Genomic DNA, 27,580 nt, shown 5'->3' with positions numbered 1-27,580 from the left:
CACTGAGAACACAACCTCAAATAAAACTGATAAACAGCCCTGCCCTGTGGAACGTCCACAGTAAGTAAAATGTATAGACTATTGGAGGGTGGTGAATGCGATGGAGGAAAATAAAACAGGGAGGGAGGTGGGGAAGGCAGACCTGGCAGGGGGCCTGGGACTGTTTCTGAAGTCTGCAGGTGTGCCCAGAGAGCAGTGGGGGTCTCAGAGACAGAGTCTGAAGGTTGTGAGCAGAGGAAGGATGCGGGCTACTTTATGAACAGGGCCACGGTGGCTGCAGTTTGAGGAGCAGACCTAGCAGGGTCAGGGTGGAAGCAGGGAGACCAGCGAGGCCACTGCAATAACCCAGCAACGGATGTGGAGGCTTGGAGGAGGATGGGGTGCAGGTAGTGAGAGGCGATCAGACTCCAGATATATTCTGAAGGTAGAGCCAAGGAAATTTGCCCACAGATTGGGTATAGTGACCCCAAGGTTTGGGGCCCAAGCAGTTAGGGAGAGTTGCCGTTGGACTGAAATGAAAAGACCATGGGAAGAACCACATTTATGCGACAAGCCAGCGGCATTTCTAGGTCAAATGTAAACACGCTGCGTGGAAATGCCCGCAAATAGTGAAGTGCCCGGCACCTGGCACTTTCCAGGGGTCAGTAATGCTCTTAAGAGAAAGAGGGTGGGCCAGAGCAAAGTTTCTATCACTGGCATCTTTAAGGTGGTTTGGTAGCAAGTCATAAACTCGTGTTCCCAGCATTTTCCGGAAATAAGTAGAAGAGATGAAGATGTAGCCAGAAAAAAACTTCCCGTAAATGCCTCTGCCTCCATCTCCTCTAAATCTTTCCACCCTTTGGGAAGAGGCCTCCGCGTCCGGCAGCACCCCTGGCATCTGCCCCTAAATTCAAGACATGTGCGCGGTGTCTGCCACTGGTAGGCGCTCTGGCATCTCCTGAGCGCGCAGCACCCGCACACAGAGTTGGAAAACACCCCAATGCACGTAGCAGGGGAGTTCGCCATCTCATCGACGGGAGTGCGAAAGCCCGAGTCCAGTTCTTTAGGAAAATCTCGGACCCTGTACGGACTGCACGTGATTTCCTTCCTTGTCAAAAGCCCTGCCAAGTTCCTAAGATGGTTAATGTTGGCCAATTAAACAAGAAAAAAATATAATTAACATTTGTCATTTAAATCATTACATACTATATCGCCAATTAAGGTCCTTTTTAAGGTCCTTATTATAATTTTTATGTTATAATTAACGATATGATTTTTCCATTGAATTGTTATGTGCCTAAGATTTATCAACAGAAATAGTTCCCGACAAACTTGACCTGGGATCAAGAGTACATTTCCTCTGGGTTTTAGGAAATAGCCAAAGTTGTTGTAAATGGTTGCCTAGGGGACATATATTCTGTGTTCTCCGCTGATTTGAAGGAGGTCAGACTGAGAGCTGAAGGCTTCCCTAAGGTTGTAATTAAGTATGAATATGAAAAAAACTGAGAACACATAAAAAATAAACAATTTCTTTTAGGCTTTCACATCACAGGCCTTTCATTATGTTTCCACCTCAGGCAAAATGCTTTTCTTTGGGGAAAAAAATACAGTTTTACAAAAATAGATTTTTTAAAAAAACTGCAATAACTCTGTAAGTCTAGACTTAGAGAAAAATTCACTCAGGCGTGAGTGCTGTGAAGAAGTATTCAACCAAGCAGAGCTGGGCAAAAATGTACACGAATGCTCACTAAGCAGCCTGAACTATTGTAATTTAATTCTGCGGGTCAGTCTGATATGTTTTGGGTTTTTTTCCCCTTGAAAATCACATCTTTTCTTTCTCTTCCCACCCAAATCATTCACTGTTATAAAACTGGCTTAGTCAAATCAATATCTGGGCTAGCAATAAAATTTAATTACAGCGAGGCTTGGATAAACATTGGCTCTAAGACATTTCTTGGTCTATAGAGTGATAACTGAATTAAGTAGGGTTATTTCATCATTATGGTATTAGGCCCACATTACATAAGAGAAGCTAATATTTCTAACTCTTTTTAATCTATGCAATGTGCTCTAAGCATTCGCATGAGTCAGTTTAGTATGTTTCCTTCTTGAAGAGCTCTGCAACAGGACTACTCAGTTTTCAGTGCAGAGTAGAATGTGGAATGAGGAAGGTTCATACTGGGCCCCAACCACAGGGTCCAGGGATCAGGCTACCAAAGGCCGTTTCATAGGCGCTGGTACCCACTTTTCCTACAGCCACTTAAGCTGAAATCCCCCCAGAGCCGGAGTACACTGGCTGTCTCATCTTCCATTGCGCTGCATGTCCCACTGTGGAAATCAAGCTAGACCTCTCTAAACACGGAGGGCTCCTCGAAGCCTCCACTCAGGCATTCGTTCTTCCAGGAAGCTTTCCCTGCCCTCCCTGCCTCTGGGCAGTTCTACATCAGCGCACTCACCTCATGACAAAACTATAAATCTGCCTCTCTTCAAAGCCTGGGAGTGCCTTGATGGTCTTTGGTCTCCCGGTCAAACTCGGGCTGGCACATATTAATACTGTGTTTAATAAACAAATGAGTATAATCGAAAAACAAAGACATACAAACCCTTGCTGTGTCTAGGTCCTGGATAAAGAGACAGAAGACATAGGGTCTGCTGACTGAGGATCTAGTCACAAAGATAGGGAATGTAAAGAGAGGCAGAACAATAAAAGCCAGCATCGGTTGGTGAAGGGCCAAAGCAGTGAGCTGCCAGGGTTGGAGGGGAATTGTCACCGGACAAGAGTACGGAGCAGAGTCTTGCAAGCAGAGCCAGAGCACGGAAGGAAAGGTAGCCTAGAGACACAGGAGGCAGGAGGACAAAGGGGGAGTGGCGGGCAAAGCCCTGTTAGGGAGCTGAGAAGCATTAGTTCGGTGTGTTATAGTATAGACATTAAAAGTATGGGTTCTGATGTATCCAGACAAAACTGGATTCAAAACCTGACTCCTTTACTACGTGTTCTTCGGGCAAATCGTTCGATATCCCTAAATCTCAGTTCTCCTATCTGTACAGTGGATGTAAGGATAACTTTCTCAGTGGAATAACGGAAAATATGTGGCGCCATGGGCATGGCGCTTCCATATAAAAGTGTTCTTCTTACTGTTTTTATTATGACTCAGACACATTTAGTAGGCTTCATCCCAACTGTGATGGAGCTGAGGTTTGCAGCTGTGAATGTAGATAGAGGAGTAATGTATAATTTTAGGTCTCTTTCTCCTGTAGATTTGATTGCAAATGATAATATATCAGCTGTAGGATTTTAAATAGCATCCCTGACATTCAAATCCGAGTACTATTAGCTAGCTGGCACCACCTCCCTGTGATATCAGCTTTTTGAAGACAAGGATCCCAGCTAAGGCAGCATTTGGGTTGCCTAGGGGATGGCTATCTACCGTTCAGGCCTGTGCCATTAGCCCAGTTGCTTAAAGCAAGGTCTGCCAATTGGCTTCCTCCTCTTACTTCCTGTTTGCCTGTATAGCCACTCGTAGACAAATCAGTTCTTACTCTTGAATTGCTTTAGGTTTATTTGCTTCCTCTCCCAGTTGGACTGTGATCTCCTTTAAAGGAAGAGAATAGTTGTTATATACCGTTTATGGCCTCCACAGTATCTTAGCAAATCTCAATAATCTTCTCTTGGTTACCACTGGCTATTCATTGCCAAGGGTTTGACCCTTGATCCTTTGATACTTGACTCTATGACACTAAGACCCTATAGGCACTACACAATTCCCCACGAGTATGATGTTTGATATTCTGCCAGCATATTATCTAATAGAGAAATTTAATCAGGTAAGCTAGCGAGGCTCCCTTGTGAAATAATTTTAAAATTATCTTGAGAGCCCTTACTGGTGTGGCTTAGTTGGCTGGGCATCGTCCTGCAAAGCGAAAGGTCTTGGGTTGGATTCCCAGTCCGGGCACATGCCTGGGTTGCTGGTTTGATCCCCAGTAGGGGCGCATGCAAGAGGAAACCAATTGATGTTTCTCTTTCACATCCAAGTTTCTCTCACCTTCTTTCTCCCTCCTTTTCCCTCCCTTTATAAATAAGTAGGTAACAATAGATTTTCGTGGTTGAATAATTCCTTGAGATTCTAATTCCACAGGGATCTGTGTTTCTTTGCAAGGCTTGAAGGAGAAGTTCTGCAGAACTCTGACGGCAGCAACCTTCATGTTCATCAGAGCAAACCTCATGCCAAGGCAGTTGCGGGGGCCATTTCCGAAGGGCACGTATATGTAAGGATTTATGCCATCCTTGTTCGACTTACTGAACCTTTCAGGAGGGAACTCCTCAGGCTCTGACCAGTACTCCGGGTCTCGGTGAAGAGTAAAGCTTGGCACCATCACCACTGTCCCTTTGGGAATAAACACCCCATTGATTTCCATGTCCCTCTTACAGGTCCTCCCATGAAAACCCATTGTTCTCATGGCTGAGTTGAGAAATAAGACTGTAAGCGGAGCGTGACTTTCCCTGAGGACTTGCACCTTGTTCTTCAAGGGAGCTGCACCCATGACACCGGAGATCTCGATGTACTTGGTGAATAAAACCCAGAAATGAAGATGGGCTTCACCTGCTGCCCTTGATGAATAACAAGGGATTCTGCACATTCACTTAGTTCATCCAGTGTCTATACAGAGCACTACATGTTGTGTAATATAAGGGAGGCGACTCAGTAAGAGCCAGGTATGGAGGCGTTCACCCACCCCGACTTAGTACCATCTACTCTTCCTTAGCACTAATCAAGAATACAAATTTCTTATAATTTTATCAACAAACTTTAATAAAAACAATTAATTGTAAAAATAAATAAGTAGGTAAATAAATATTTAATTTTTTTTAGAAATCTAATTTTTAAATTAGTTGGAAAAATCCCCATGGGGTCTGAATTGTCCCTACCACTCTTCTAGAAATTTGGAACAAATTCTTAGATTCCCCCCTCCAATAGAACTATTCACCCTGTAAATTTAGATCATTTTTAATTTAAAAAATGTTAGATTTAATCAATTATCCATTTAAATATCTTGAATATGTAGCTTATAATGATGAAGCAGATGTTTGTTTTGCACATTAAGCAATGTCACATGTCAAGGGCGACCAGAGCAAGAAGAGCGGGCGCCCTGGAGGACACCCCATCCGCTAAACCCGGGTCTCCTCAGGATTTCCGCTCTCGCTACTTGTGGTGCCCTGTGTTTTACAAAGGGAAAAGAATCGTTTCCACCTTCATTATGTTTGAATGATATGATCCCCTGGTCTCCCGTTTCTCTTCTCCCAGATTTGCTGTGAGCATTAATTCATTCATGCTCTGACATTTACAAAGTGTTTATTTATGACCAACCCATGCTTTACAAAGTCACACTAGCAGTAAGAGAGCTGTGGGAGTTATTTTGTAGATTAATATCAGGATAAAGGCAACATATTAGCTGAGTCACCTGGGGAAATGATTTGTCCCTGTTGAGCCTCCTTTACCTATCTGTAACTGGGGGTAACATTTCCTCTCTTTCAGTGCTGCTGTGATGAGGAATAATAATAAACACCACCTCCCACGGTGTGCTTCACACTTAGTAGGTACTTAAGAAATTAAAGCCAGTATAACTGTCGTGTCACAGTTCAGAATTTGCAAAGGGTCTGTTCTGCTCTACTCTGTTAACTCTGCTCCTCCCTGTACATACTCCCTCCCTAGAACCTACCCACCAGGAATAGTGGTCCCTGTCAGCAGTCGTCTCAATGACTCGGGAGTTATTACAGGAGTTCTCAGTTCTACTTTTCACATATTACCATCCAGTAATACTTGCAAGGGCAAACTAGTCATCACCTTTCTACACTAACTTGCACATTTGGGGGCTGGTCCCGGGCAGAAATGAGAGAACCAGAAAGAGAATCTTAGCACTCTCTTTTAAAAAACACTTGTCGTATGTTGGAAAAACACAAGGAGTGTAGTTCTCTGGAGATGAAATCTACCCTGGAACGCCCTTGGAACATGCCCTCCCTGCATTTTGATCTAATCAGATTTGAAAGCTCCAAAGCTGTGTGCGCTGCGATCAAACCAAAAATAGGTTAGAAATGAAAGAGTAAGAGATTTAGTCATCTCAAAATAATTATCCCATATTTGATAATTTAGAAAAACATAAATCATAACTTACAGCCAACAGTTTACTCTTGAATTCATTTCGTGTCAGACAATCAAACTCTTTCATTTTCCCAGCATATGAGAATTTTTTTAAAGAGCACTGCACTAAGATTCTTCTTTTTATTAATAAATCCAGTAGCAAGTAATAATGATATTCTGACAAAGCCCAAACACAAATTTGCCATAGTGTCATTCTAGAATGTATTTCATCAGAACAGGCAGAATCAGAATTGCTTGGGATTGATTTTTTTGGCATGATGCTAGGCCCACTCCAAACGGCATGAACCAGATCTCTGGTTAGGGGTGTGCAGAGGGTCGCCACTAGAAACCCTTGCTCATCTAACGTTCCCTGCAACTCAATAAGCCTGGTTTTAGACCTATTGCTAGGTCATTTGGTAAGCCAGATGACACTAAAAGGCGGCAGTGATCAAGCAGCTGTTATGGCAATGGGAAAGCCCCGATGTTGGAGGATGTATAGGCTGTACCTGTTTTAACAGTGCTTGGCGGGGTGATCCAAAGCAGAGGTCTTTGCAGAGTTTGGGCTGACAGCGTGTCTTCTTTTCTCTCTTGTATTCCCACCTCCATAAGTTTCACCTACATCCCTTCTGATTTACATTTTAGAACAATGTTTATTTAGAAAAATAAACAGTCATTTTTCCTAGACAAATAATTCAAGCAATTAAAGCCCCAAAATAAATATATATAAACCTCTCCAGGCCAGTGAGTATTAATGCAGAAATTAACTATAAATAGGAAAATGTTTTAGGCCATCCTTTCAGATTAGAAATCCTAAAAGTATATTGAAGAAATTCAACTCATGCCCTGGCTGGTGTGGCTCAGTGGATTGAGTGTCTGCCTGTGAACCAAAGGGTCTCCGGTTCGGTTCCCAGTCAGGGCACATGCCTGGGTTGCAGGCCAGGTCCCCAGTAGGGTATATGCACAAGGCAACCACACATTGATGTTTCTCTCCCTTTTTTTCTCCCTCCCTTCCCCTCTCTCTAAAAATAAATAAATAAAATCTTTAATAAAAAAAAGAATTTAAACTCATGGTTAATTATGGAGTATATTATCATAAATCAGTATCTTCTGATTATAATAAAAAAATACTATAAGCCTAGGAAAATTTCTTGTCTATGATCTTTGCTTAGTTTCTCCAAAGAGCACCCACCTTTCTCACAATTGCTAAATACAAAATACTAAGCAGTTTAAAAGAATAACCCGAAACATAAATCCAGATTATTATTTGGAACTAAAATTATATAAAAGTTTTGAGTGGGACAGATTTATAAGCACAAATTCGTTCTGTTCCTGTATTTAAAATGCATGTGATCAGGCTCCTACCAAAACCAAAAAAGATACGCCCAAGAACTTAAAATTCTGCATTATATTCAGTTTTATGCTTTTCTCATCACCGTGCCTTCCTACTGTTATTCAAAAGTATTTTTTCAGCATTCAGGGTTTTTGGTTTTCTTTGTTTTGGGTGATAAGCATGTTAATATTTATCTCAGTCTCTGCCTGTCCTTCCTCCGAGGCCTATGAGGACCAGCCAAGATCAGGCCCTTCCAACTCCCACTCCGCACTGTCCATGTCCCCCTGCAAAATGCAACAGGCACACTAAGCTCCAGGGCTTGAGGGCCAAAGGACTGTAGAGATCCCAACCAGAAAAGGTTCAGTTCAGAGATCCTCTCTGCAATGTCCCCACCAGCGTATGGGCCCTACTCTTTGCACGCCCCAAGTCAGGGTCATTGACCCCTGGACGTAGCCCTCCCCTTGTCAGAATATCAGTGGTTCAAGAATTTCTACTTGTGTCCAGACCAGTTGTATGAAGCAGGACAAACCACAGCATCTCTGACTCTGAATTTTCCAAGAAACTTCCTGGAGGAAGTTCAGAAACTTCTTTCTGAAAGGAGTGATGATTTTAAAGATCATACAAATCACAGAATTCTTTCTAATTACTTACCTGGCAGTAATGGCAATAAAATATTTGCCTAGAACATCTTTGGGTCTGAAGGATCTTATCTAACAGGTGAGGTCTGTGTTTGAAAGGTAGAGGCGGTAATTTTTTCCCATCATGCAATTAGGATTTTCAACACTCCTGAGCAGTGGCCCTGCCTCCTGTCCCCTAAGGCACACACCCTGGCCCCTCACTCCTTAAGCCCCTGCTGAACAGTGTCTGCCACCAGGACCTGGCTTGGCATTGCCTGAGCTGTCACCAATTGTCCACTGTTCTCCCAAAATCATTGCCAAAGTCAGTCTTCCCTCCTCATCTGTTTCTCGGCAGTATTTGTCGCTGTTGCCCACTCCCATTTGTAAAAATTCTCTCTTCTTCACCCCAGTGACAACACATGTCTGAATCTCACTGGGCGTTTTCTGACCACTCTTTTGTCATTCTTGGCTGCTTCTCCATGCCCACTGTTAAAAATAAACATTCTTTGACTCTCTCATCTTCACAAGAAAAAGCTTAAACTGGAGCTTTCCTAATTCACCGTGTGGCCTTAGACAACCCACAGCCCTCTCTGAGCTCCGTCTGTCCCTGAGAAAGGGAAGTGGGTGGACAATCATCCCAAATGTCCCTCCGAGCTCTGTAGCGCTATGCTAGTCTATCCTAATTCATTTTTCTATTCTGTCAGCACACAGAGAGCCAGCACAAGCCTGGGGAGGAGCTCAGGCCACAGGGAAATCATCACTCCCAGTGTGGGAAGGAACCTTAAACATCACCTAGTCTGGAACTTTCATTTCATAACAGGAAACCTAGGTCCAGATTGGGTGCTCTATTACCTCACAGTAGATGATGGCGATAAGAAGGAAGTTTCCTGGGCTTTCTCCTGTGGCAAAATTGAAGCTCATATGTCTTCCAAACCTGGTTAAGTACAAAATAATATCAGAGTAAAATGTGATATAGAAGGTATGAATTGATGTAGATCACTTTAGAGCCTTTTTTCCCCTTTAAAAAAATAAATTTTATGTCCTGGCCAGGTAGCTCAATTGGTAAGAGCATCATCCCGGTACACCAAGGTTGTGGGTTCGACTCCTGGGGAGGGCACACACAAGAATCAACCAATGAATGCATAAATAAGTGGAACAACAAATTGATGTTTCTCTCCCTTGCTCTCTTTCTCTCTAAAATCAATCAATCAGTCAAATAAACTCTGTACTAGAACTCCAAGAACTCTGGAGATATATTTGCTATAGCGGGCGCTTTACACAAAGTACAGCAATCTGATCACATAAAACATTGTAGATTTATGTTTTTAAATAGCCAAATAAAACAGAACATCAAGTCACAGAATACATATACTTACATTAATTCAAATGTCCAAAGCACAATACAGTACTATCTATTTAGTAGTTCACATAAATTAAGATTTACATACACACAAGCATATAAACAAGTATTAGTCTACTAGGACAAAGATTTAAGAAGTTACTCAGACATTTTGGTATGGACACCTACATATCTATGGCAACAAATAATGATGACTTGAAACTTTCAATAAGACCTTTTGTTCAAGGATAGGAAATTTACAGAATGGAAAGAAGACAGTCAAACAAATGTACCTTTATTGCACTATTTATCTAATATCATACAGGACATGACAGTACCCAGTACCTTTTATCAGTGAAGTCTGCTTACTCTGGTCTGAAATGATGAATTTAGCTAAACTATTCCCAAATCTACCTTTATTTTGTGCTTCATAAAGAATGGCTGTTTGGAATAGGACACTAACACTTTTCTTTAAAATAACTCAATTTTGGTGCTAATAAGTTAGTAAAGCCTCTTTTTAAAGAACAATAATACACAAAGTTTATTTTTTCTTTCAAGAATCCTGAGTAAAAGGACAAGGTCAGTCAAATCACCTCCAGGGCAGCTTTGAAGTGATCAAAGGTGCTGAAAGACTAAGGAAGCATTATCCAGAATCTGAAGTTTGGAAAACAATGCCATCTTTCTCCGGCACATTGAGGAACCAAAGTGCTTACCCGATTCCTGTCAACCTCGATTGCTATGAACCATTTTTTTAAAAAGACCATTTGGTTGTATTTCAAAAACCAAATATAATTTCAGTCCTGCTGTTTATTTTGCAGACCACACACAAAGTTAAAGGTGGAGAGATTAATTTACTACATCATACGAGTATAGGCACAAGATTAAGTGGACGCCACGAAGGGTGTGTCTGAAAACACTGAATTGACTGAATCTGAGTCGGATTTCACCCTTGTGGACTTTAAGATGCCCTCAGCTGTAACTGTCTCACTGGGGGAGAGCCTGACTTTCCCGTTCTGCCCCGCTGCAGCGTCCTTCAGGGGTTCCAGAAACACCACTCTTTTACTGGCACCTGCCTTCCGTTCCTCGGTGGGGCCGTCACCAGCCAGGGGACTGAGAATGGATGAATGGGCATTGCTTTGGTTCAGCATACTTTTCTGTCTCTTGGCTTTACACCTGCAGGGACACGGCGTCAGATAGAGGTACAGAAGTACCAACACGATGCTGGCCACACAGGCTGCAAGAGTGGTAAACGCTGTGTTAAATGCCTCATGGGCATGGGATCTGCTGACGGTGAAATTGCTCACGTTTATCGTGACATCCACAGTTTCATTTAACAGGCGTTGCCGGTTCATCGCAATACAGGAATACACTCCAGCGTCCTCAAAACGAGGGCTTTCTATAACCAGGCTTCCATTGCGAAACACGTGAAAGTTTTCCACCTCTCTGTCCGGCTCTAGCCGTCTGTCATCGGGGCCCACCCACATGAAGTCCGTATTTGAACTACCAGCCTTGCTGTCACAGTGAACAATCAGCCTTTCTCCAACTTGAGCCTCGTGAATAAAGCCAAGTGCACGGAAGGAGCCGTTGATGATACTGTCAGAGCAATTCATGAAGCTCTCCTGGAGCAGCAGCACCTGATGGGAGTGCCTAGCGTCAGACCAAGTGCGGCAGGTATAATCGTTCTTAAAATCCATCACGGAGCTAAAGTGCCTCCGATACCAAAAGATCAGCAACGAGTAAAGGGAACAGTCACAGACAAATGGGTTTCCATGCAGGTAGATGCCTCTCAGCTGCTTTCCTGGCACTAAATTTATATGTTGCATTGGCAGGAAGGGGATCCGGTTATAAGAAACATCTAGAAACATCAGTTCTGCCAGTTTGAACTTCCCGACATACAAATCCACGGGGAACTTCGTGAGAAAGTTTCCACTTAAGTAGAGTTTCTGCAACTGGAAAAGCCCTCCAAACGCTGAAGGATCAAGGTAGGAAATGTGATTGTTGTACAGCAGGAGTACCTCCAGAACCTTCAGCTCCTGGAATACTGCACCTTTCACAGTCCTCAGCTTATTGGAGGATAAGTCAAGACACTTTAAATTTGGAGTTGTGGAAAAACTGCCCATGGAAATGCTGCTGATGTTGTTATGGCGAATAATGAGGGTGTTCAGCTTTCCAAACGACACCGGAATCCACTCGGAATCCAGAAGCCCAATTCTGTTATAACTCAGATCCAGTCTCTTAATCAGTCTGAAGAGGCTCCCCGGCACCTTGGACAGGTTTTTGTTGGTGCAGCTGACGATGTCGGTGGCACAGATGCAAGCGGTGGGGCACACCCCGGAGGCGCCAGGGCTCACAGCCGCGGTGATCACCAGCAAACACAGCAGTTCCCTGCAGCCGGGTCTCACAGCTCCAGGGAGGGTGGGCAGAGCGTGTAAGAGCAAAGACATTATGGTCGCCTTCAGTCTTCTCCAGGCGTCTTCGCCACCCGCTCAGCCTCCCACCAGTGAATCTGGTAAACAATCAATATTTAAAGAGGGGTAAAAAACCAACGACAACAACAACAAAAAGCAAGCAAAGTTAACTACCACCAATTAACCCTTAAGAGTCACATCTTTCTTTCTAGTAACTTTGGAAATGGACGTTTAATTTCACCCTGGGGAGCCTACGTTGCTTTTTCACTGTTTAAGTGCAATTTTTCCTGGGTTACTCCGGCTGACGGGCATTTACAGCCGCACAATCTATAAATACAGCCGTCTCAACATCAGGAATACAATATTTTTTTAGGTGCATCCTGCTTTTTTTTTTTTAACTCCCTCCAACAGACGCAAAAATACACAAACGCATGCTGTAAACAATTCAGCGGAAATACTTAGCAAGCCACCCGTCCAGAACTCCACTCACAGGGCTGAGAAGCCTCACGGACTCGGGACAGACTGCCGACGGTGATGTCTCCGGAAGGTCTGTGCGTCTGTCTGTCGGTCACTCGCGCATCTCCCGAGTTCCTTTCCCTCTCGCTCCCGGCGGGCGGCAGCCTCTCGCTGGCTCTCAACTTTGGGAGTTTTAAGGAGCCGCGGCGGCAGCAGCAGCCGCGGGCGCAGGAATCGTCTCCCCCGGCTCCGGTGAGTTCTCCCGGGCTCTCGGCATTGCCCAGGGAAGGTACCGTCTCGGCGCTCCGGCCGTCTGGTGCCCGCGCGCCCGGAGCCCAGCTCCCCGAGCCCGGCCCGAGGGGCGGGGGCGCCGGCAGCCGGAGGGACCCGGCCCCGCCTCTCCGCGCTCGGGAGGCTGCTGAACCCTGGGTTCCCGCGCGCCGCCACCCGGGTTTTATCCCCGCGCGCCGTGGGTCGGGTGCGGAGCGGGAAGGCTGGGCCCGCCCCTGAGCGCCCTCCCCCCTGCGGGACCAGCTCCGAGGCCGAGGGCAGGAGCGGGTTGGGCAAGTGGAGGGGGGCACCGCGGCGCGGGAAGGGGCGACAGCACAGCCAATCCGAGCGGCAGCCGACGCCCACCCCGCGGTCCTGCAGCCTTTCCTCCTCCGGCTCTTCCCGGACGTCGGAGAGCGGGCGCACGGGTGGGCGCGCCGGGCGGGGCGGGGGTCCGCGCTGAGGCCGGGGCCGGAGTCCCCCGGGTGGGGACGCGCTCACCCACTCCCGCCAGTTGCGTGCGTTTGTTTAATCCAGAACCCGGGGATGTGGGGTGTTGGAAGATTAAGGGGGACACACCCAGCCCGAGAGGGAGAGGTCGCACTCTGGGAAGCCGTGGTTAGTCGCGGCCGCCAGGCCCGCTGCAGTCCCCGACCTCTCGAGTCTTTCTTTGGGCGAGGGCCAAGCAGGTTTCCAGGGCGCCAAGTGCAGTGGGTTTTGAAGGTTTACAAAATAAACACTGAAGCAGCCTTCCGTCTCCGCCCACATTTGGGGAGGTGGGAGGCAGGGAGACCGGGCACGTTCCCGGTGCAACGGGAATCTCAACTGGAGGGACAGGGAGGGCGCAGCGGGGACGCTACCAACCGGCCTGGAAAAGTTCTATCCCTTTCCTTACTCGGGAGGCGGCATCAGGGATGGTGGCCAATTCGCGAAGCAGAAGCGGCGGAAAGGAGGTCTGGAGCCGACCTTCTGGCTGGAATGCAAAGATAAGGGCATTAAGCTTTAAAAAACATCCGGCTCGCTCCGGACCCGGACTGATCCTCGGGTCGCTGCTCGAAGACTCCTCACCCCTTCCAGAGACGCGGGGCCCGGGGCTGCCCGATTCCGCTCTGGCCCAGCAGGCGGGGAACGCGGCAAGCCCCGCAGACCAAGCAACAAAAAAAGTAGACCCAGGAGGTGGAAGGCGTGGGGCTGATGAACGTTTAGCTTAAAAACCCATTTTTGTTTAATTCCAAGGTGATTTTTAACGATGGGATTTGACTGAGCCAAATGGCCCATTTGCCTATTTTATCCGGATTAAAAAAATAATAAATCACTGTCTTGACAAGAGATACTAAACAAAGCAAAAGAGATGGGGAGAGTGAAAAGAGAACCAATTGAAAAACAATTGTGAGCAGGGCGTGTTTGTCACTTTAGTTAAAGTAGACTAAAAGATGGTGGCGACGACCAATAACCCCGCCCCCCCCCAGACACCCTTGAGCTACCTGCATTTAAGGTGAGTTGGTCCCCACGCTGTCTGTGAAGGGATTCCCGCGGGAGCCCGGATCTCCAGGGCCATGTTCTAAAGGGAATTGTGTGCACTGTTAATTTAGCCTGTTGAGTGATTACTCCGGAACAGCACTGGCAAATCACGGTTTTTCAGGAGAGAGCAGCTTGATGCAAATGAGTTTCCGGTTCATGAAAAGTTGGATGTTACCCTAAAAGGGTTTCATACCGCCTGAAATACTGCCTGAACGCGCTCCTCCCTGGGAGCTCCCGGGGCGAGGCAGAGGTTCAGATTTTTCTAAAGCCAGGCGACACTTCCTGGGGGTCTCAAAACACTGGGTCTCTAAGCTTCTTTTGTACAGTTAGAATGGTTAACAGAGAAATAGAATTAAAGTTTTTTACTCAGAGGAATAATTTTTAAATGACTAATAAAGTTTTTCAGTGTTTTACCAAGTAACTATCATCCTAGTCAAAGGAGACCCTGAAGGTGGATGAAAAACCTGTATTTAATACAAAGTAGTCTAAAAAGAATAAGTATCTCTCAAAATGGAAACAGGTTCTGTTATTATAGCTGCAAGCACATCACAGAGATATCATGCAAAGATTATGCAGTATAAATAAACTGGATACACTCAGAATCCACAGACAACTTTATTCCTGTATTTGAACACCTGATTTTTGGATTCTGCACACTTGTCAAGGAGAAAGGAGTTGGAAAGGATGGGTTCACTTAGCTCGGAAAAGAGAAAGCGAAGAGTTAACCTTAATAATGGTATAAGGTGTCGCCTTGTTTTGTGGAGGATAGTTTTTTATCTTTCTAGCATCCCTTCGCCTTCTTCTCCCTGGCCCACTCTCAACTAGAAGGTGAATTCCACAAGGGCAGAAATGGTGTCTTCGTCACTGCTCTTTTCTTACTTAGCTCCTGCAACCCTGCTTCACGCTTGCTTGACATTCAGAACTTTTGGTGAATGAACTTATAAATGGGGAACGTATTCACGGCTTACCCCACCTGAGTCTGCTGGTTGCCATCCTGCCTGCTGTACGCCAAACGCTTGTGTGGACACCAGTGGGGCGAGGGGAAAGAGGAACCCCGCCAACATTATTTGAGCCCTGCATCCGGTAGTCCTGGAGGTCCCTGCACTTGATACTTCCTTTTTTAATTACATTCTCCACACCCTCCCTTTGTTTGGCTTCCATGATTTTGAGTGTGTTTATGTCACTTGTGACTGAAAGAGTCCTAGCATAAAAGAATGGTAAAAGTAAATAGGTACTGGGCCATGATGATGTGCCAGAGACTGTGCTCTGTGTTTTATGTGCATTATTTCATTAACTGCTCCCCATAACCCTGCGACACTGTATAATCCTATGACCCAGATGGTAACAATGTTCCAAATTGTTTGAAATGGAGTGAGACTAATTTCACTTGAGGCTCCATTTGAAGGACTTCCATGAAACAGAAGAAAGACCTCTCCGACAGGGTGGTTCCAGCCTGGAGTGGATTGCCGAGACAGATGGTTGAGTTGCCTTCTCAGGAGTTTAAAATAGGACAAATAGATATTCCTCTGGCCTTTCCCACATGGCACAATCTATTGATATTTTTCCAAAGATTTTATTAATTTTTAGAGAAAGGGGAAGGGAGGGAGAAAGGGAGAGAAACACTGATGTGAGAGAGAATCATCAATCAGTTGCCTCTCGTATGTGCCCCATCCATGGACCGAACACACAACCCAAGCCCATGACCTGACGAGGAATCGAACCGGGAACCTCTCACCTTGTGGGACAGCGCCCACCCGACTGAGCCACACCGGTCAGGGCAATCTGTTGATATTTTTGACTATTCAATAATGACTCCAACAGATAGTAGAAAGTGGATTGACATTTGACATGATTCTGAATCTAGGGAGCTGAGTTTGGAAGTAACGCCTACCTGGGAGCAGGGTGTTTGAGTAGATGAAATCTCTGGTGTTCTTCTGGCCCTGTGATTTCCAAAACTAATTAGGTTGCAGTCAAAAAGTTAAGAAGTTAGAGATCCGAGACAAGAAATTGTTGCAGCACTAGCTAGATAATGTGGAGTCATTTTTACTACTAATGAACACTTTAATAGCACTTTATGTCCTGTGAGGGTCTCATATGCCTTATCTCATGTGATCATAACCTGCACCTGTAGTCAGGTGAAGCTGGGACACCAGCAGATATCTAATGTTGCCTCCTTTTGAACCTGGGGGCACATCGGAGTTCTTCAGAGACAGAGCTCACTCGGGTCTCCGGCTCTGCAGGACACTGTTCCCTAGAGCTCTCTATCAAGGTGTCCTCGCCCTGGGCGTGGCCCTCTTGGTAGGATCTTTACACTGTGACAGGAGCCTTGGCCCATAGGAAAGACACACCTTTGCCCCCTCTGGCCCTGCGCAAGCCCCTTCTTCTTTTGGTCTGCTTCAGGTGATTTATTAAATTGCACACGATTTATGGTAGAACCATCTCTTACCTGGTGCTGTGTTTCTCACTGTACAGAGACTCGAGCTCCAGCCCCTGTGCTCTCTCAACTCCAGGAGGCCCATGGCAACTTGTAGCTCCATCCTCTGGAAGCTTCCTAGACTAGCAATGGAAGGGATGGGGGTGCGGGGGTCGAGGGGGCATGCAAGACCCACATACCCTGTCCAAGGACTTCATTGATAGGTTGTTTTTCAAAAAAATTTACCCCAATAAATTCAATAAAAAGGAAAAATAAATAAACTAATAATAAAATAAAATATTTAGTTGAGATAAAATTCACCATTTGATCATTTAAAAGTGTACTATTCACTGATTTTAATAGACTCACCTTATTGTGCAAGAATTGTAATTCCAGAATACTATCATCATCCCCCAAAGCCCTGTACTCATTAAGCAATCACTCCCACCCACCACCCGCAGCCCCTGGCAACCACTAACCTACTTCTGTCACTGTGGATTTGCCTATTCTGGACACTTCGTATAAATGGAATCATACAGTATGTGGCCTTTGTGCTAGCTTCTTTCACTGGGTGTCATGTTTTCAAGGTCTGGATGGGGGTCTTTGGCTACAGGTTGTACAACCAGTTGGGATCATCCCTTTGAAAGTCCTGCATATTTGGTTTAGCTCCACTTGCGCTTCGAATGTGGGGCATCTGCACTGTTGTTGTCAGTCTTGGCCCAAAGTCCCACTTACCCAGAGTCTTCAGTTCTGAGAGTATTAAACCCCTGTGTGGCTACAGAAACCTGCAGCATTATGAGATGAGATCTAAGTTCTAGTATTGGTGAAAATAAATGCTGTCATCTCCCCATAAACCACAAGAAACAATTAAGAATATAACAATGAATGACTTCTTAAGTTCCCTTCAATGGCAAAAAGTTCCTCTGATTTCCTGGTAGCGATGGGCCTGCTGCTGCCCGGGCCCAGGAGCACCGTGTTGGCACACAGGTATGAGCAGTCAGAGCAGGGCCCGGTGCAGTTCCCCGGCTGGGACAGTCACTGCTGCCCTGGGCCGGTGCTGGCTTCTCCTCCCCCGGGGAGTGGTGTCAGCCCACTGCCACTTCAGGAAAAGCGACTTGGGGCAAGTTCTCTATAGCTGAGATATCGCTCTATAGTATAGTATAGTATAGTATAGTATAGTATAGTATAGTATAGTATCAACTATATCTCTCTAGTTGAGATATCACTTTTGTTGAGATACCTACTAAATATTTGATTATGATAGGGTAGTGCACATTCATTGCAGCATTATTTCTAACCAAAAAAATATGTTACACACTTACTGTGCCACAGGGATGTGGGTGAATACATTAGTGTACATCCATCTGGTGCCATACTACATTGTCATTAAAAATAACGTGTCAGAGAAATATCTGGTGACATAGACAAAAGTTACAAACAGCTACTATTTCAACTGTTGTGAAAGAAAATATACCAAGATCTGCCCCCCAAAAGTCCAGCCATTATCAATATAACGAGAATGTTTTGTACATCATTGATGTAACCTGGCAGCCAAGGAGAGTGGGCTGGAATGTACATGTGTGAACAATGACGACTTCACTGTACTAGTCAGCAGGGGTGGTAGATGCTGTTAAGTGAGTATCGTGTGGCCATCACATTCGAAATTACTGAGCACGTAGAACAACGAATCTGCATCAGATTTTGCAAAAATTTTGTGTTAAACTTGAACATCCTTCCACAGAAACTGTTTGGATGATTCAGGAGGCCACAGCTATGGGCAGCTGGTGATTGGCAGCTTTATCACGAGAATGTGCCCACTCATGCATCACATCTCATGCAGAGTTTTTGGTGAAACATCAAATCACTTAGGTGACTCAGCTCCCCTACAGTCCAGATTTGGTGCCTTGTGACTTCTGGCTTTTCCCAAAACTAAAATCACCTTTGAAAGGGAAGAGATTTCAGACCGTCAATGAGATTGAGGAAAATACAATGGGGCAGCTGGTGGCAACCGGGAGAACTGTGTGAGGTCCCAAGGTGCCTACTTTGAAGGGGACTGAGGCATCATTGTCCTATGTACAATATTTCTTGTATCTTGTATCTGCTTAAATAAATGTCTCTGTTTTTCATAGTACGTGGTTGCTCACCTTCTGGACAGACCTCATATGTGCATGTGCATAGACGGTCACCCGAAAGAGTGCGTACCTACATCATAGCAGGGCTTTTACATTTTTCTTCTCTTTGTTCATCTGTATTTTCTATTTCCTACAATACTTCTGTAGTAAGAAAAAGCACAATGAGAACTTACAGCTGTTTAAAGTTACCTGTGACTAAGTCATGTGCAACAACGTTTCTGCTTTATTGTGATTCCCACTTAGCATTCAGCAACTGTAGTTTCAGAGGGCAAAAGCCTCTTCTGACTTCTCAGGCAGGAAGTAACTCTGATTTCCCCTGATCTGAGGTACAGTGATTGCTGTTCCCTCTTCGCAACAGTCATTTATTTGGCAAATATTTACTGAACATCTACTGTGTGCCGGGCACTGCTCCTTAGTCCGAGAATCATAGGTGCATACAGTGCTGCACTAGCCACACAAGTCTTACTAGGGGCCAGTTGGCCACATTCCCAGGCTTGGAACTCAGCGTCCTTGGTTGGGATCCCCTCCCAGCATCTGCGAATTCTCTCCCACAACACATTATTAGACTAACCTTTGTAGCATGGTCCCCTGCCCTACACCACCATTTGTTGTTCAATGAGAAACAAAAATAAAAAAAACTAAAAGCCTTTTTTTCTAATCCTAAAAACCCTGTGTTCACTGTAGGAAAATTGGGAGATACAGAACAAAATGTAAAGAACCAGGCAACGCCATTCATCTTACTGATAAATCACATTTTTTTTTCTGCTCAAAGAATAAATTCACTGCAGTGAGGAACCTGAGAAGTTTGCAAAAGGATGATTTTCTCTTTGTCATAATTATGTAATGAGAGAAACAAACAGACCTTTTTAAAAAAAAAAATACTCTGAAAGCCTCAGCCTTCGGAATGAAATAAGCAGAGGAAAATCTGCTTTGTAACATCCAGCATGTGAAAGCCATGTCTCTAGCATAGCTCTTCTTGAGATTTTGGTCATAAATGGTAAGCACTCTAATTTTCAATTTTCTCATCAGTAGCCTGAAGGGATCTTCTAATTGAATTCCTAAATGCTATTATATCTCTCAAAACTGAGGCTAATTTTATCTTCTGATAAATACAGATAATGTTTAACAAAACCAGCTTAGAGAACTATATCCAGCATTCAGACTCCTATTTTAAGTCCTTAAAAATAATATGCTTTCCTATAACAGTAACTAATTTAAAATAACTTTGTAAAGGTGATATCTGATTATTCGAAGAAATATCTGATTTGAAGCCATCATTAATTACTAGCCAACATTAACATGAAATAAAATAAAATTGAAGGAAAAAATAACTCGATGATATGCCAGCACCATTGCAAATACTTATTCAGTTATTTTCAGCAAATGCAAGGCCTTCTGTAGTAGGTGTTCCATGCGTAATTTGCTCTGGAACTCTGTGCTTGCTTTCAGTTTGTGATAGAGAAAAGAAACTTCGCATTCATATAGGGGAAGCAGAGGACCTCTGGAAAGATCCAGGAAAGTGGACTTGGAAACAAGACCCAACATTTATTGCATTCTCACTATATACCAGCCTTCTTATTTAATTCTTTTTTTAAAGATTTTATTTACTTTTAGAGAGGGGGGAAGGAAGGAGAAAGAGAGGGAGAGAAATGCAACGTGCAAGAGAAACAGCAATCGCTTGCCTCTCTCACGTCCCCAGCTGGGAACAGCCAGCAACCCAGGTGTGTGCCCTTACTGGGAATCGAACCGACAACCTTTCAGTCCACAGGCCAGAGCTCAATCCACTGAGCCGCACCAGCCAGGGCATCATTTAATTCTTATAAGGGTTCAAAGAGATGGCCATTAACATCCCTATTCTTCTAATGAGGGTGGTGGGGCTTAGTTGTTTTCTATAACTTGCCCAAGATTAGAGGTAGAACCAGATCGCTTACCAAGGTCTGTCTCACTCTGATCTCATACCAAATGATTAGCTCTAGTGCTCCCCATTAGGGAGAAGTAGGGTCAGCCATAATTTAAATTCCATTCAGCAGATACTGTTAGTCCTGGCCACACTCCCAGAGCCATGGTAGGGTTGCTCTCCTCTAGGAATTTGTAGTCTCATTTGAAATAATTATAGGATATATAACCAGGAACAAAATGTTTGCAACTGAAAATATACCTTGAGTATTAAAAAATTCCAAATCAAGCAGAAGCTCAGATCATACTCATTTCTGGTTGCCCAAGTATCTAATTCAACAAAGTGAATTGTTGCAAATAAAAATATAACCTGGAAGAAACCATTTGAATGGTCAGGGATGAAATTAAGTCTCAGAATTAAGTAACGATAATACGAACCCTCTGGCTCATTTTATCCATGGCACTCACAATAAAGAACTGTAAGGAAAAAAAAGAACTGTGAAAAAAGAAAGTAGTATTTCTTTCCTGGCACATACGAAGTGTCTGAAACATCCTCTAATTATATGCCAAGTGGCAATGTATTTAAAAAAAAAAAAAAGCATTGAATAAATAATCCAATCTTTGGGTCCTGGCGCCAGAACCTTCATTCATTAACTGTATGTATGATTTTGGGTAAGTGACCTGGTCTTTCAGATTATCGGCTTCCGCATGTGTAAAAGGGAAACGCAGTACCAATATAAGCACTGTTTGATTTCACCACGTTAACTGCGATGCCCGCGTGGAAAGTGCTCGGGGAACGATAAAGCTGTAAAAAGTATGACAGTGAGTCCCCACCGTGTGTTATTCATCTTTATTGCCCTGTGCCTTGGACATGATCTTACACAGCACAGATGTTTAACAAATGTTTGTTGAACCTAATGGAACTGCAGCTCGGTTTATGTACAAAATAAACAGAGCTGGAGAAGTGTCTCCACAATGTTTGTACTAATTATGTGGCTCCCCCGAGCCCGGTTGTACCAGGGTACAGCAGGTCCTCCATCCTCATTTGGAGGGCCTGCTGTTGCCTCAGCCCTGCCTTGCTGTCTGTGGTGCTCTCTCAGCTGTTGGGGGCTGGGGTGAGACACCAGTCTGTACGCCTGGGCTTCTCAGTGCCTCTCCTTCAAGCTGGCAGGTTGTGGAGAACATCCTGGGTAGAGACCTTTAGTTGGGGGAGATGACTGACCATCTCAATATGCACTGGAGAGTACCCAAAGGGGGTTTGAAACACAGGGAAAGGCAAAATAAATTAGCAATAATAATAACAACAAGAAGAACAACTCTCTCCAGAGAGGAGACTTGACATGCTGCTACTTGCCTCTTGCACTGTGATAAAAATGCATGGTAGGAAACCAAGGAAGGTTCCTTTGGAAGCTGTTGTGCAGGAGAGGTCAGGCGCAAATCTAGACAAGTTGCTCTAGGATGAGTCTGCTCATTGACGTTTTTCTCCGTCCAGAAGCAGCAGGGTGGTGGAAAGAAAACATGCTGCTGCGGCAGCTGTCCCCATTTATCCCAAAGTGGGACTTTTCATTGACTCAATTATATTTATTAAAACTATTGGACATCGAAATTCCTGTTTTCTAAATTCCCTTTGCTGGGAAGGCCCCGGCAATCTTAGCTCTATTTTCACAGCAGAATGTGCGTTGATCCCGTGAGTATCAAACCGTGTTTGTCCGTGTGTAGCTTACGTCTGGGGTAAAGCTGAGTGGTGGGCTCTCCAGACAGGGCCGCCTCGATAACATGACGTAGCCCAGCTCGGCAGGCCCAGAAACTTGCTGGTTTTGATGTCCCAGAGTTAGCTCGATGCATGTAGAATGATTTCTAATATAAACCTAAAGTTTACCTACTTATCAAATGTAAAGCAAAAATCAAGTGGATCAGAACTTGATATCAACCTAGTCATATTCTCTGCCTATCAGAAAGCTTTGGGAAGCCAAGTGTATACTCAAATGTTTGGGGAGTGGGGAATACTAGGGGAGAGTGCATAGTTTGCTTAGTTTAATGTTTAGTGGCATCAAGCCTGACAAATCCATTGCCACAAAAGAGGTTGGTTGGATGTGGCACTGTCATCCCTAGGTAGAAGGTACCAAGCAGTTATTCAGTGAGATTTTGAATTGTACAAGACATACGGTAGCATCATGATTCTGCCCCAATCAGAAAACTACTCTTTCTATCAAAGGCAGTCTCTCCCTCTTCCTTCATCAGTACAGTAGTGGCAATGCGAAGGCAGAACACCATCACAAATAAGGTAGAGTAGGGATCATGCAGAAGAGAGGCAGATGGACAGAGAACACAGAACTCTTACTGGAAAGAGATATCAGGGAGCTGCAGAGCCACCTGGGGAGAAAGGCCAGTCCTGAGAAGCAGGCATTTTGTAGAACCTCCATAAAGCATAATGATAAATGTGTATACGGAAAGTAAACCGAGCCCTGGCCAGGTGGCTAAGTTGGTTGGAGTGTTGTCTCGTGCACCAAAATGTTACGGGTTCGATTCCTGGACGGGACACATACCTAAGTTGCAGGTTCAGTCCCCTTTGGAGCACGTACAGGAGGCAACCAATCAATGTTTATCTCTTTCTCTCTCTCTCAAACCAATATACATATCCTCAGGTAAGGACTTTCTAAAAAAAATTTTTTAAAGAAAGTAAACTGAATAATTACATACACAGAAATTGAGTTCTGTCCAACCATTCTGATGAAGAAATGTTCCACCAAAGACAGTTACGAGACAAAAATCATGTAATAAAGAGGATGAGCAGAGCGAGGCAATGTCACCGAAATCAAGGAATGGAACATTCACAGCACTTTGAAGGCCCGGTATGCCCTTCCAGTCCCTAACCTCCCCTGGTAACTGCGCTCCTGACTCTTAACGGCACAGATTAGTCCTGCCTGTATTTCCACTTTATATAAATAAAATCAATACTCTTCGTGTCCGGCTCCTATGGCTCAGCTTTATGTTTGAGAGGTTCATCTGTGTTTTTGTGTGTAGTTGTAGATCATTCTCACTGCTCTACAGTGTTCCCCTGTGCGGCTAAATAAACCACAGTTCAGTCATTTTATTGTTGATGATCCCCTGGACAGTTTCCAATCTGTGTCTGTTGCAAGCACTATTGCAACATTCTAATACATGTCTTTTGAAAAGGAACATATCACACATTTCCACTGGGAATGCAGCTAGGAACGTATTTGCTGGGTCACAGGACATGCGCACATTGAGTATTAGCAATAACCGCCCGTTTTCCACAGCGGCCGTACCGATTTATTCTCCCACAAGAAGTATATGAGAATTTCTGTTCCTCCACGTCCTTGTCAGCACCTAGTATTTTCCATCTTTTTTCTCAACAGTTCTGGTGGGTGGGTGGTGTTGGTCTGTGGTGCTCAGAATTTACATTCCACTGATGACCACAGTGGCCTCCCCACTGCACCCCCAACCACGGTTTTGCTTTTAGAAGTGTCAGTCACCTGCTGTGAACCATAGTCAGAAAACATCAAATGGAAAATTCCAAAAATAATTCATAACTTCTAAATTGCCTGCCATTCTGAGTAGCGTGATGAAGTTTCGCGTTGTCAGCTCCATCCCACCCCTGTCCACTCATCTCTTTCTCAGCATCTCCGCCCGTAGCGGGTCCTGGCCTCCTCGCCACTCAGCAGCCCTGTCGGTGATCGGTTCCTCTGCCCTGGTGCTTGGGTTCAGGTAGCCCTTTTTTACTTAGTGCTAGCCCCCAAGGTCACGCGTGGAGATGCATGCCAAAGAGAAGCTGTAAAGTGCTTTCTTACAGTGAAAACTTGAAAGTTCTGTACTTAATAAGAAGGAAAAAAATCATGTGCTGAGGTTGCTAAGATCTACAGTCAGAAGGAGTCTTCTCTCTGAAACTGTCAAGAAGGGAAAAAATTCTTGCTGGTTTTGCTGTTGCACCTTGAACTGCAAAAGTTACAGCCATAGTGTGTGATAAGTACTTAATTAAAGTGGAAAGGTGTTAAATTTGCAGGTGGAGACATGAACAGTAAATGTGTATATATTGTAAGCGTGTATAGGGTTCGGTACTATCCATGATTTCAGGTGTCCACTGGGGGTCTTGGAATGTGTCTCCCGCAGATAAGGGGGGACTATTGTGATAAACTGGGGCAATTTTTCATATGTCTATTGGTCATTCACATATCTCTTTTATGAATCTTGTGCCCATTTTGCCGTTGACCTGTCTTTTTTTTTGTCTTATTGATGTGTAGGACTGCTTTTTATATTCGAATTTGTTTGTTATCATATATATTATGCATAAATACCCACACATAATATATGTGATGTATATATCACTTAGGAAGTTATATAGTATCTAACCACTGGGTTGTACACCTGAAACTAATACAATATTGCATGTCAGCTGTAATTGAAAAATAAAAAATATTTTTAAATATATATATAAATAATATTTAATCCCACCCCATGGTTGCCTTTTTACTCACTTTTGGTGAACAGAAGTTCTTAGTTTTAATAGTCAAGTTTATCACATTTTCCTTTTATGTTTTTCGTTCAGAATTTATTTTAAAAAAGCATTGCCCACACCAAGGGCATACCAACGTTTTCCTGTAAAAGGTTTATTGTTTTACCTGTCAATTTGTATCTCCAGTCCATTTGGCTGCAGTCTGAATGTTTGTGTCCCCCGCCACCCCCATTCACTAACCTCCAAGGTGATGGTAGTAGGAGATGGAGCGTTTGGGAGAGATTCCTTGCCCCCCTGCCATGTGGGACACAGCAGGAAGCAGTCCCTCCCCAGACACCAACATTTATGTTATTTTTGTTATAGCAGCCTGAATAGGCTGAGACACGTTTGGAATTGATTTTTGCGTGTAATGTGAGGCAGAAGTCAATGTGGATACCCAGTTCGTGCCACGTGGATGTCCAATTGATTCAGCACAATTTATTGAAAAGACCACCCTTTTCCTTCCTGCACCGCACAGTCATTTCTGCCATAAGTCATGTGATCATATTTGTGTGGGTCTATTCATTGCACAGTTATCTGTTCTTGCCCCAGTGCCACGCAGTTTTTATTTATCACGTTTTTACAACAGTAGTTCCTGATACCTCACAGTGTTAGGCCTTCCATACTCGTTCTTCTTCATGGATGCCTTTGCTATTCTTGGCCTTTTGCATTTTCATATGAACTTGCAAATTGACTGTAAATTTCTGTAAAAGAAAAACAACCATGGCTTGGGTTTTGATTGAGAATGCAGAAAAGTATGTATTAATTTAGAGAAAACTTACCTCTTTACAATATTGAGTCATGCAATCCATAATAATATGTATACTTTCATTTATTTGGTTCTTTGTTATTTCTGCTGAATATTATTGTATAATTCTCAGTAGATCTTGCACATTTTGATTAGATTTACTTTTAGGTGTTTGAATTTGTGGATGCTCTTTAAAACGTTTTATTTTCTGTTCGATTATTGCCGGTATATACAAATATAGTCAATTCAGGCTGCTCTACCAAATACCATGAAGTGGTGGGCCTGTAGACAACAGAAGTTTTATCACACAGTTCTGGAGTCTGGGAAGCCCAAGATCAGGGGTTGGCAAAAGTGGTATCTGGCAAGTACCCGCTTTCTCATTCATAGGCAGTGGCTTTTACAAGAGCAGTAATTCCATTCGTGAGAGCTCCGCACTCGTGAACCAATCATCGCCCAAATGCCCCCTTTCCTAATACCATCACTTTGGGACTTGGGTTTCAGAGTATGAGTTTCGGACAGCACACAATCTTGCAATCTCTGCAAACAGCTTTAGTATGTTGACTTTATTCCTGGGGTCCTTCTTCCATTCTCTTATTCATGCTAAGAATTTACTTATAGATTCTTTAGAAATTCTGTGTGCACCATCTTATTGTCTAGAAATGACAGTTTTCTTTCTTTTCAATCTGCATACCCTCTATTTCTTTCTCCTGCCTTTTCCCACTGTCTAGACCTCTAGTTACAATGTTGGATAGGAGTGTTACAAGGGCCATTCTTGACTCACTCCCAGTGTTAGGGGGATGTTTTCAATATTCTATCATTGACAATGATGTTTGCGGTAGGTAAATTCTTTTAACATTAAGGAAGTTCTATTTTTAGTTGGCTAAAAGTTTTTATCACAAATGAATGTTGAGTTAATCGAATACTGTTTCTGCATTTGAGATGATCATGTGATTTTTTTCTTTGAATGTGGTGAACAGAGTTTATAACTTTTCAGTGTCAAACCACACTTGCACACCCAGACTAAAGTGCACTCAGTTTACTGTATCACTGAACTTGACTTCCCAAATATTTTGTTAAGAACTTTTTAATACGGTTCACGAGAAAGGTGAGTCTTCAATTTTCTTTCTCAGAATGCTTGTCAGATTTTTAAAATCAAGTTTATGCTGCTTTTATTTTTTAAAATGTCTGGAAAGCTCTGCTTCTACTTCTACCTTTTTGAAGAATTATACAAGACATTCCTTAAATGTTTGAAGGAATTCATTGATAAATTATCTGCACCTGGATTTTTCTTTGAGGAAGGATTTTTAAATAATAGGTTCAGATTTTTCAGGCATACAGAACTATTAATATTTTCTTTCTTCATCTGTCAGCTTTGGTAAGTTGTGTTTTTCAAAAAAATTGTGTACTAAATCCAAATTGCCAATTTATCTGCATAGCATTGTTTTTAGAACACTTTTTATTATGCAGGCTCTAGTGACATCCTCTCTTTTATTGTTGTTGTCGCTGATCTGCATTTCTTCTATTTTTTAATCAGTCTTGTTAGGGTTTTATCAATTTTGTTAAATCCTTTTAAAGACAACTTTTTGGGCTTATTGATTTTCTCTATTATATGTTCAGTTTTTATTTTCTTGGTTTCAAACTTTATCATTTATTTCTTTGGGTTCAATTGCTGTTCTTTTTCTTCCTTTTTGAGACCAACATTTAATCATTGATTTTTAGACTTTTTTTCTTTTTAATACATGCATTTAAGGCTATGTACTTCTTCTAAGTAATATTTTAAGTTTTTTCCCATAAGCTTTGAAATATATTTTTTAATTATTT

At 43.5% G+C, this 27,580-nt stretch overlaps 2 protein-coding genes across 6 annotated transcripts in view; one reads left to right on the top strand and one right to left on the bottom strand.

Moving 5' to 3' along the window:
- Positions 1–9,360: 9,360 nt before the first annotated feature.
- On the bottom strand, positions 9,361–12,439 carry AMIGO2 (adhesion molecule with Ig like domain 2). Its single transcript, XM_024575908.4, has 2 exons — positions 12,301–12,439; positions 9,361–11,908 (listed from the first exon to the last, which is right to left on the bottom strand). The coding sequence occupies exon 2, from the start codon at positions 11,844–11,846 to the stop codon at positions 10,284–10,286; it is 1,563 nt and encodes a 520-aa protein (XP_024431676.2). The 5' UTR covers positions 11,847–11,908; positions 12,301–12,439; the 3' UTR covers positions 9,361–10,283.
- PCED1B (PC-esterase domain containing 1B) overlaps positions 12,395–27,580 on the top strand; it is a 130,332-nt gene continuing 115,146 nt past the window's right edge. For all 5 annotated transcript variants that reach the window (XM_045184410.3, XM_045184405.2, XM_071221048.1 and 2 more), the window contains exon 1: positions 12,395–12,518. The gene's annotated coding sequence lies outside the window, so the exon portion shown is untranslated. The remainder of the gene's footprint in view (positions 12,519–27,580) is intronic.

This window comes from Desmodus rotundus, chromosome 3, assembly GCF_022682495.2.
Source record: "Desmodus rotundus isolate HL8 chromosome 3, HLdesRot8A.1, whole genome shotgun sequence".
NCBI classification, from domain to species: domain Eukaryota; kingdom Metazoa; phylum Chordata; class Mammalia; order Chiroptera; family Phyllostomidae; genus Desmodus; species Desmodus rotundus.
Note: the sequence above shows the minus strand (reverse complement) of the source record. Positions and strands in the feature narration are given on the sequence as shown.